The sequence below is a fragment of the Gobio gobio genome, assembly GCF_949357685.1.
Source record: "Gobio gobio genome assembly, chromosome: 6".
Lineage (NCBI taxonomy): Eukaryota > Metazoa > Chordata > Actinopteri > Cypriniformes > Gobionidae > Gobio > Gobio gobio.
This window is the reverse complement of record NC_137102.1, coordinates 8,650,086-8,660,579: the sequence shown is the minus strand read 5'-3', so window position 1 is coordinate 8,660,579 and position 10,494 is coordinate 8,650,086. Positions and strand designations below refer to the sequence as shown.

At 37.3% G+C, this 10,494-nt stretch overlaps 1 protein-coding gene across 3 annotated transcripts; it reads left to right on the top strand.

Moving 5' to 3' along the window:
* Positions 1-4: 4 nt before the first annotated feature.
* On the top strand, positions 5-3,408 carry rdh10b (retinol dehydrogenase 10b). 3 transcript variants are annotated; one of them, XM_079819266.1, is made up of 6 exons: positions 5-695; positions 1,670-1,905; positions 2,001-2,099; positions 2,193-2,338; positions 2,429-2,560; positions 2,667-3,183. In XM_079819266.1, exons 1-6 carry the CDS (start codon positions 401-403, stop codon positions 2,752-2,754), a joined length of 996 nt encoding a protein of 331 aa, XP_079675392.1. In that variant the 5' UTR covers positions 5-400; the 3' UTR covers positions 2,755-3,183. The 3 variants fall into 3 exon arrangements, with proteins under 3 accessions (XP_079675392.1, XP_079675391.1, XP_079675390.1); XM_079819265.1 differs by having other exon boundaries at positions 24-695; positions 2,631-3,408; XM_079819264.1 differs by having other exon boundaries at positions 26-695; positions 2,716-3,183.
* Positions 3,409-10,494: the final 7,086 nt, after the last annotated feature.

The window sequence follows — 10,494 nt, the reverse complement described above, 5'->3', positions numbered from 1 at the left end:
GGTTAAGTATTAGGTCTCTAGATCTATTGCCTGCATTTTAAAACATTAACACCGCAATTATTTTTTACTTTTAGGAGACGTTCTGATTGCTATTTTATTCTTAAAATACATTATGTTGAGAAGTAGATAGGCTGGTAACAGTGCATAGATATGACGCACAGGCTATACCTACTTTGCATGGCAGGCGGACACGCGCGTGGAAAGTTATGAAGTGAGTTCGGTCATATTTAAAGAGCCACAAAAACGCACTGTTATGGGCAGATATCATCCCGTCGTGGAAGCCGAGGGGTCCGGGTTTTGTTTACTGCTCGACAGGGTTTTTTCTTTGAGCACCTCTGCGGTTTGATTTCTTTCTTTGCTGTTGGAACTGAATGTCGCTGTATTTTGTTTAGTTTGGCTAATGGAAACACAACGGCACATCATGAACATCGTCGCTGAACTATTCGTGGTCACTTTTAAAATAATCTGGTCGTTTGTGCTGGCCGGGGGTAAATGGTTTATTCGTCCACGGGAGAAGAGTGTGGAGGGCCAGGTGTGTGTTATTACCGGGGCTGGAAACGGTCTCGGGCGGCTCTTCGCATTGGAGTTTGCCCGGAGACGAGCGATCCTTGTTTTGTGGGACATCAACCGACAGGCTAACGAAGAGACCGCGGAGATAGTGCGTGACATTTACCGAGAAATGAACCCCTCCGCTGGTGAGTTTAGTGCTAAACTACACTTTCCTCTCCTTTTTTTTTAATTCTTTCTCAAGATGCTTCATTGTAACACTACAATAAAGTCATATTAGTTAACACAATACATTTATTACCGTGTTTATTAGTCTTTGTTAATACTACTAAGTTACAAATGTTAGCTCGGGTTCACTAAATATTAATTATTTAATTTAATAATGTATTAGTAAATGTTGAAAATTTCATTAAAAAAAGGTGAAAAAAGTGCTTTAGTAGAATGTTTGCTACCGATTTCCCCCCTCCAAATTTAATATAATGATATAATAACCCAATAAAACAAACTAAATTACTTTTTCTAAAAAGTTTTAGACTTTGTTCAAGTAACGTTATGTGTTTTATTACTGGTACACTCTAAAAAAAAAAAAGGCTCGTAATCATAGGGGAACCTTTTTTAGTGCTATATAGCACCAATTTTCAGTGGTTCTTTCTCAAGATGCTTCATTGTAACACTGTACAATAAAGTCATATTAGTTAACACAATACATTTATTACCGTGTTTATTAGTCTTTGTTAACGTTAGTTAATACTACTAAGTTACAAATGTTAACTCGTTAATTCACTAAATATGAATTATTGAATTTAATAATGTATTAGTAAATGTTGAAAATCTAATTAAGAAAGGTGTTTTCTTTGTTTAAGTGTTTGCCACCCCCCTCCAAATTAATATAATAACACAATAAAACAAACAAAATTACTTTTCTAAAAAGTTTTAGACTTTATGTGTTTTATTACTGGTAGCTGATGGGAATTGGCACCGTTTTGCTCCGTAATATCCAATATTAAGAATCTTTTTGTAAAGTTTTGTCATTTACATCAACAACCCTTTTAGACTTAAGGTTAATAGTTACTGGTGAGGTTAAATGGGATAAGTAGAATTGAAAAGGGTTAAATGTTTGCCATACTGTTCTGTTACAAAATCTATTCTCCTTTTCTTACAGGGTCTTCGGACGGTGTTCAAGAGTTGCCTGCGTTCCAGCTGAAAGTTTACACGTATGTTTGTGACGTTAGTAAACGCGAGAGTGTGTATTCGACTGCAGAGAAGGTGCGCAAAGAGGTGGGCAACATCGACCTGTTGATCAATAATGCTGGAGTTGTCTCAGGACGCCATCTTCTCGAGTGCCCAGACGAGCTTATCGAAAGGACTATGATGGTCAACTGCCATGCTCACTTCTGGGTCAGTATTTGGCTTTGATCAGTACCATTGATGTCAAGTTTCTTCATTGATATTTTGTGTTCATCTTATGATTGTGTATATTTTTATATTCACAGACGGCAAAGGCGTTTCTTCCCAAGATGCTGGAGCTGAATCACGGACACATTGTAACTGTTGCTAGTTCATTGGGCTTGTTCACGACTGCTGGTGTGGAGGTAAAAGTTTCTCTTTTTTTTTATCTTATATCTAGTGTAATGTACTACAATGTTGCAGTTGAGTAAACCACTCGTTTCTCCTCTTTGTTGTAGGACTATTGTGCAAGCAAGTTTGGAGCCATAGGCTTCCATGAGTCTTTGAGCCATGAACTGAAAGCAGCTGATAAGGATGGAATAAAGATGACGCTTGTCTGTCCTTTTTTAGTTGACACTGGCATGTTCAAAGGCTGCAAAATTAGGTTTGTGTTTTTTATTAAATATCTTTAATTTACTCCTAATGGCGAGACATATTCTCACTATAATTGTTCCCTTGCAATCTTTTTAAACAGGAAAGAAATGGCTCCATTTTTTCCACCACTAAAGCCAGAGTACTGTGTAAAACAGGCCATGAGAGCCATACTAACAGACCAAGCTATGATCTGCACGCCGAGAATCATGTACATGGTCACCTTCATGAAAACGTAAGTATAATATTCTTGTTTTATTTAATTCGTATACGTGTAATGGTCTTTAATCTCTCATATCTTGTAGCATTTTGCCGTTTGATGCCATCGTGTGCATGTACAGATTTATCGGTGCTGATAAGTGCATGTACCCCTTTCTGGCTCAACGGAAGGAGTCCACGAACAACAATGAATCAAAGACTGGAATCTAACTGGTTCAGACTGAGCAGTGCTGCTAAAATCTGTAGTTCCTCTGGAACGATGAAAGCTGTACATTACATGTTTTTCCTGACGACATTTTGCTGTCAACTTTGAGAATGCAAGAATTGCAAATGTATAAACATTATTTAGTGATTAGCTTTAATTATTAAATGCTGTGTTACTGTAAGCCCTCATAAGAAGGCCTGTCGCCTTACTATTTATATGTTTCGACATTTTATTTGTCATGTATTGTTGTTTTCCTCTCAACGTTCCATGACTTGTCACTTTAGAGGTTTTATCCTCCTAATAACGCTACAAAATGCACTACATGCATTGAAAGTATTTCTTGTTGCCTTTTGTGGTCTTCATGTTGATGATTTGGGTAACACCAATGATTGACAAAAACAGAAAATGCTTAATTAAATAAACAGTCTTCATATAATCATGTATAGTGTCCTTTTTCCGGATTAAAGTATTTAAGGGCTAAGTGATGAAAATGTACTTTGGTTTAGTCCTGGCAGCATTCCCTTTTCTTTTTTTTTGTGAGCAAAGAACGGGAGGTTCAATCCGTGCTTAAAATGTGCTCATGGATTGTCAAAGTTTGATTATGATATGAAAGCTACAAGGGCTACCCATTTGAGAAAAAAATAAATCCATTCCATAGGAGTACATTTCTTGTTTCCATCATCTGCTGCATCTTCACTTTGGTGCTTCCCTGCTCTTTATGCATTTAACAGCAGGAAGCATTCCGACACATTTAACCACGGCTATAATCTCAGTAATGTACCTTTGTGGCCAGTTGAAAGCACAAAGCAGGCCTATTAAAAATACATTAAGTATTATATATTACATTTACTTTCAAATACAGGGCCTTGTGAAAGTATTTGTACCCCTTTCTTTTTCATATTTTGCTATGTTGTTGCTGCCTTATGTTAAACTATACTTTGAATTCCTTTTTTTCCACATAAATCTACACTACATACACTAATAACAAAGCAGAAAACTTAGCAAATTTGATTTGTGACAACTTTTCAAATCTATTAAAAAAACTGAAATAATTACATTGCATAAGTATATGTACCTTTTTCTGGGACACTTGAAATTTAGCTCTGGAGCATTCCAATGTCGCCTGCAGATATTACGGAGTTAACCTGTGGAAATTCATTTGAATGGGTACGATTTAAAGGAACAGGCCACTTTTTTTGAAAATAGCCTAATTTTCCTACTCCCCTAGAGTTAAACAGTTGAGTTTTACCATTTTCAAATCCATTCAGTCGATCTCTGGGTCTGGCGGTAGCACTTTTAGCTTAGCTTAACATAGATCATTGAATCTGATAAGACCATTCTTCAGAAAAATCCTCCAGGTCCTGCACATTCTTCTGTTTTCCAGCATCTTTTGCATATTTGAACCCTCTCCAGGATTGACTGTATGCTTTTGAGATCCATCTTTTAACACTGAGGACAATTGAGGGACTCAAACATTCACTGATGCTCCAGAAGGAAACACAATGTATTAAGAGCCGAGGGGTGAAAACTTACTGAATTTGAAAATCAAGATAAATTGTACTTTTTTTGTCTTCCGGGAAACATGTAAGTATCTTCGGTTGCTTCTGAAGGGCAGTACTAAATGAAAAAAAAAATAAATAATAAAAAAAAAAAAATATATATATATATATATATATATATATATATATATATATATATATATATATATATATATATATATATATATATATATACTGTGTATATACAGTGAGGAAAATAAGTATTTGAACACCCTGCAGTTTTGCAAGTTCTCCCACTTAGAAATCATGGAGGGGTCTGAAATTGTCATCGTAGGTGCTTGTCCACTGTGAGAGACAAAATCTAAATAAAAAAATCCAGAAATCACAATGTATGATTTTTAAACTATTTATTTGTATGATACAGCTGCAAATAAGTATTTGAATACCTGTCTATCAGCTAGAATTCTGACCCTCAAAGACCTGTTAGTCTGCCTTTAAAATGTCCACCTCCACTCCATTTATTATCCTAAATTAGATGCACCTGTTTGAGGTCGTTAGCTGCATAAAGACACCTGTCCACCCCATACAATCAGTAAGAATCCAACTACTGACATGGCCAAGACCAAAGAGTTGTCCAAAGACACTAGAGACAAAATTGTACACTTCCACAAGGCTGGAAAGGGCTACGGGGAAATTGCCAAGCAGCTTGGTGAAAAAAGGTCCACTGTTGGAGCAATCATTAGAAAATGGAAGAAGCTAAACATGACTGTCAGTCTCCCTCGGACTGGGGCTCCATGCAAGATCTCACCTCGTGGGGTCTCAATGATCCTAAGAAAGGTGAGAAATCAGCCCAGAACTACACGGGAGGAGCTGGTCAATGACCTGAAAAGAGCTGGGACCACCGTTTCCAAGGTTACTGTTGGTAATACACTTAGACGTCATGGTTTGAAATCATGCATGGCACGGGAGGTTCCCCTGCTTAAACCAGCACATGTCCAGGCCCGTCTTAAGTTTTCCAATGACCATTTGGATGATCCTGAGTCATGGGAGAAAGTCATGTGGTCAGATGAGACTAAAATAGAACTTTTTGGTCATAATTCCACTAAACGTGTTTGGAGGAAGAAGAATGATGATGAGTACCATCCCAAGAACACCATCCCTACTGTGAAGCATGGGGGTGGTAGCATCATGCTTTTGGGGTGTTTTTCTGCACATGGGACAGGGCGACTGCACTGTATTTAGGAGGGGATGACCGGGGCCATGTATTGAGAGATTTTGGGGAACAACCTCCTTCCCTCAGTTAGAGCATTGAAGATGGGTCGAGGCTGGGTCTTCCAACATGACAATGACCCGAAGCACACAGCCAGGATAACCAAGGAGTGGCTCTGTAAGAAGCATATCAAGGTTCTGGCGTGGCCTAGCCAGTCTCCAGACCTAAACCCAATAGAGAATCTTTGGAGGGAGCTCAAATTCCGTGTTTCTCAGCGACAGGCCAGAAACCTGACTGATCTAGAGAAGATCTGTGTGGAGGAGTGGGCCAAAATCCCTCCTGCAGTGTGTGCAAACCTGGTGAAAAACTACAGGAAACGTTTGACCTCTGTAATTGCAAACAAAGGCTACTGTACCAAATATTAACATTGATTTTCTCAGGTGTTCAAATACTTATTTGCAGCTGTATCATACAAATAAATAGGTAAAAAATCATACATTGTGATTTCTGGATTTTTTTTTTTTAGATTATGTCCCTCACAGTGGATATGCACCTACGATGACAATTTCAGACCCCTCCATGATTTCTAAGTAGGAGAACTTGCAAAATGGTAGGGTGTTCAAATACTTATTTTCCTCACTATATATATATATATATATATATATATATATATATAACATTTAAAAAAAAAAAACAAGACAAATTTGGACATCATCCTCCTGTTCAAAAGTTTTCACCCCCGGCTCTTAATGCATTGTGTCTCCTTCTGGCGCATCAGGGAATGTTTCAACCTTTTTTTTTGGTAGTTGTTGTGTTTGAGTCCCTCAATTGTCCTCGGTGTGAAAAGATGGATCTCAAAATCATTCAGTCCCTGCTGGAGAGGGTTCAAATATGCAAAAGATGCTGGAAAAATATTTTGCAAGAATATGCAGGACCTGGAGGATTTTCTGAAGAACATTGGTCAGTTTAACTGCTCAGGACAAACAAGAGACTCATGAACAACCATCAAAAAACAAAACAAAAAACAGCCGTGGATCATCCAGGGAACGACATAAATTGAGAGTCAATGGTTCATAAACTTTTGATCAGGGTTATTTTAATAAATTCAGCTATTTTTTTTGTCTTGTCTTGTGGACTATATGTAAACATTTTTTATGTAAGATATCTTATTCAGGACAATACTAAATAAAAAATAACATGCATTATTTAGTTAAAATTATTCACATTTTCACAGATTCTGCAAGCGGTTCACATTCTTTTTCTTGCAACTGTAGATAGTGACTGATCCCTTATGTGACAGGAATACCGTACACGCACACTTAGTCACACAAACGCGCAGTAATTATTTTACACATTTAATGTTCTAAAAAAATTAAAATGTTTTTTTGTTTTTTTTGGTCAGTTTAAATAGTTCAAAACTGTTTTTCTTTGTTCTTCAATTGTTCATGCAGAAATTGGATAGTGTGGGTGGGTGTTATTTCAGCAAATGACCTCAGTGTTACATCTATCCCCAGCTAGTGTTACAACTCACCCCAGTAGTGGGGTAGATAGTAACAACACAACTCTTTGTAGTTGACATTAACTCACATAATCTGTGATTGTGTAGTACACATCCAAGTGAGTTATATTTATAGCAGATAAATGTGGCTACAATGTAGGAAAATTTGAGACATCTGGCACAAAGAACCGCTGAGTTACTGCCCAAACAAAAAGTGTTACAACCATCCCCGGTCTCCCCCTACATACTTAATCTTTGATAATGTTTATAGAAATACAGCTGTTCGTTTTAGCTCAGTTTCATTTATTAATTGTATGTACAAGTAATTCATCCACCCTATATCACCAGCCCGATCACCGACACCCCTATGGATGTGACTACACAATGAAAAGCCTGATAAATGAGTCTTTCCCTGCCCACTCACTTGCGGAAATACCAGTGACCATCGGAGAGAAGTATCAGACATCCTTATCAATGGAATGAGAGAAGCAGGGAATCACATTCAAATGCCACCACGCTGATTTGAAATACATACACTTGTTCCTGACCAGAGGGAAAAGGGGATTCTCTCAATTGTCAGTGATAGTCAAATCAGGAATGAGCTCACATTAGAGTTCGGTCTTTAGTTCACATCGCACAAAGGAAGTGTTATTTGACAATGGATATCTATTTAAATATGGCAAATAATAATGTTTATTAGAATTTATTAGACTAAAAAGAGGTAACTAAAAGAGTTCCAAAAGATTTTTTATGATTTTGTGAAAGTGTTGAACTGATCAAAATTACATTTACGTAATCTTACTCCAGACAGAGATGCCAGTGTTACTCAACTTTGTTTCATGTCACAGCCTAACAAAAACCTGGAACATGCACTGACAGTTCAGTGAATAAAAGCCAACAAGTGATGCCTGTTTGTGGGTTAGATAACTCCACTTTCAGCCTAAATACCACAAAACAATAATGAGCCCCTTGTTCAAACTCAAATAGTATGCAGCATATCCCTAATTAGAGATGACAGCATCATAGATTGATTGGTCGATGTGTAGCAGCTCATTGTAAGGCGCATGTGATGCGCTTTCACTGCTGTATCAGTTATTATATGCACTGACCATTATGTTGATTCTCTATGAATTGATTTGAGACTGTAGAGTCAACATTTGACAAGTTACACGTACATCTCTACCTTATTTAGCTCTAATGTGGGTGTTTGCAGCACAAATCTTAAGAAACGGTTACATTATCATAAAAATATGATTTCTTTATCAAATAGAAAAACAAAAGATTTTCAGTTTATTCTAGTATTTGCATCACTGTCCTGTTATCTCAGAAATGTTGGTTTGGTAACTCACGAAAAGCAGACCCCCAAATGTAAGCCTTCTGACTAATAGGCTCAGACCTGCCCTGTAAACTCCCCTGAAAATGAACGAGCATGAGAGATTACTGATCCACAGTCATTCCCGTGCCCTTTACCAGGAAATGACACCCACTCCCACCATGCTCATTTGGTTGATACCATTACAATGCCAAAGCGATGATGTCAGATTTGAAAAGATATCCTATGAGGAAAATCCTAAGCATTCATACTCCGGTGGAATTCCGTCTGACGGAAGAGAAAAACCGATGACTGTATTGCACATCAGACTCACATCTGTATAAACAGTTCAGACACATTCCAGACTTTTTTTAATGAAATGGCTCACTATTATTCAGTTTGAATAATGATTCACTAAAATAAACTGCACATCGAGAACATAAAACAAACAAAAAAACACTTCCAAATAAGTAAAAATACTAAGAATCATTCTTGATGACTAGCTCTGATCACACTGTATCTACTGTTGGTTCCTGTGTATTTAAAAATAATAAGAAAATAATTCCCTGAAATAACCTTAATCTTCATAGTTACTCATTCAGCCTCCATTTCTCATTCAAAGCAATTAATAAACAAAAATACATTGTAAAGTGCACTCCAACTATACTATTACTATTCTCTTACTATTTAACTTGCTTTAATACATTAAGGCCTGGTTTCACAGACAGGGCTTGGATTAAGACAGGATTAGTACAATTAGGACATTTAAGTAGCTTTTATAAACGTGTCTTAGAAAGAAACAGTACTGGTAGTGTTGTAGTACTCAAGACTGGTCTAAAGACCTTCTTTTTTTTTTTTTTAAAGGTCTTGGTCTTGTCTTGTATCGGTCTCGACCACATTTGTACTCGGTCTCAGAGTTAGAGGACTCGGGATTTTGCTTCAAGACCACAACTGCTGGGATATTACTAAACTGCCAGTGCATTGTCTGATTTATTTATGTAAATAAATCAGATGCAATCAATAACTTATTTCTAATTTGATTTATTGTGCCAGTTAAGAAATTAATGAGGCATTGTGTCAAAAATTAATACAAATGCTCACAAAATTCAAAATATTGTTGCAAAAAAGTACTTGTATGAGATCTTGATTTTTATATTAACACATGTGAAATAATTGAGCAATATCACAAGAGCCAGAGAGCCGTTTTCACAAATGTGAGCATTACTGCAAACATGATATTGCTTTTATACAAACTTTTACATTTTTTAAAACATTTTATGCATTTGTAATTTACCAATTCAGATGCAATTTTGTTGTTAATGATTTCATTTGATTGGTAACAGCTATATAGTGTCTATATAGTGTCTTATTCTAATTATATTTATTGATTAAAAATAAGTAATTTCTTAGGTAGTAATGTGGATCTTTATGAATTTAAGGAGTGCTGGTCTGGTCTTGGTCTTGACTTTGTCTCAACTCCTCAAAGTCTTGGTCTCAACTCCTCAAAGTCTTGGTTTTGTCTTGGTCTCAACTCCTCAAAGTCTTGGTCTTGGTCTCAACTCCTCAAAGTCTTGGTCTTGTCTTGGTCTCAACTCCTCAAAGTCTTGGTCTTGTCTTGGTCTCAACTCCTCAAAGTCTTGGTCTTGTCTTGGTCTCAACTCCTCAAAGTCTTGGTCTTGTCTTGGTCTCAACTCCTCAAAGTCTTGGTCTTGTCTTGGTCTCAACTCCTCAAAGTCTTGGTCTTGTCTTGGTCTCAACTCCTCAAAGTCTTGGTCTTGTCTTGGTCTCAACTCCTCAAAGTCTTGGTCTTGTCTTGGTCTCAACTCCTCAAAGTCTTGGTCTTATCTTGGTCTCAACTCCTCAAAGTCTTGGTCTTGTCTTGGTCTCAACTCCTCAAAGTCTTGGTCTTATCTTGGTCTCAACTCCTCAAAGTCTTGGTCTTGTCTTGGTCTCAACTCCTCAAAGTCTTGGTCTTGACTCAGTCTCAACTCCTCAAAGTCTTGGTCTTGTCTTGGTCTCAACTCCTCAAAGTCTTGGTCTTTTCTGGTCTCAACTCCTCAAAGTCTTGGTCTTGACTCGGTCTCAACTCCTCAAAGTCTTGGTCTCAACTCCTCAAAGTCTTGGTCTCGTCTTGCTCTCAACTCCTCAAAGTCTTGGTCTTGACTCGGTCTCAACTCCTCAAAGTCTTGGTCTCAACTCCTCAAAGTCTTGGTCTTGACTCGGTCT

Bases quoted from the DNA above. Each gene is read 5' to 3' on its own strand.
- rdh10b (XM_079819264.1), top strand. From the start codon at position 401: ATGGAAACACAACGGCACATCATGAACATCGTCGCTGAACTATTCGTG. The intron at 696-1,669 runs GTGAGTTTAGTG...CTTTTCTTACAG, and splicing joins AGAAATGAACCCCTCCGCTG to GGTCTTCGGACGGTGTTCAA. The intron at 1,906-2,000 runs GTCAGTATTTGG...TTATATTCACAG, and splicing joins ACTGCCATGCTCACTTCTGG to ACGGCAAAGGCGTTTCTTCC.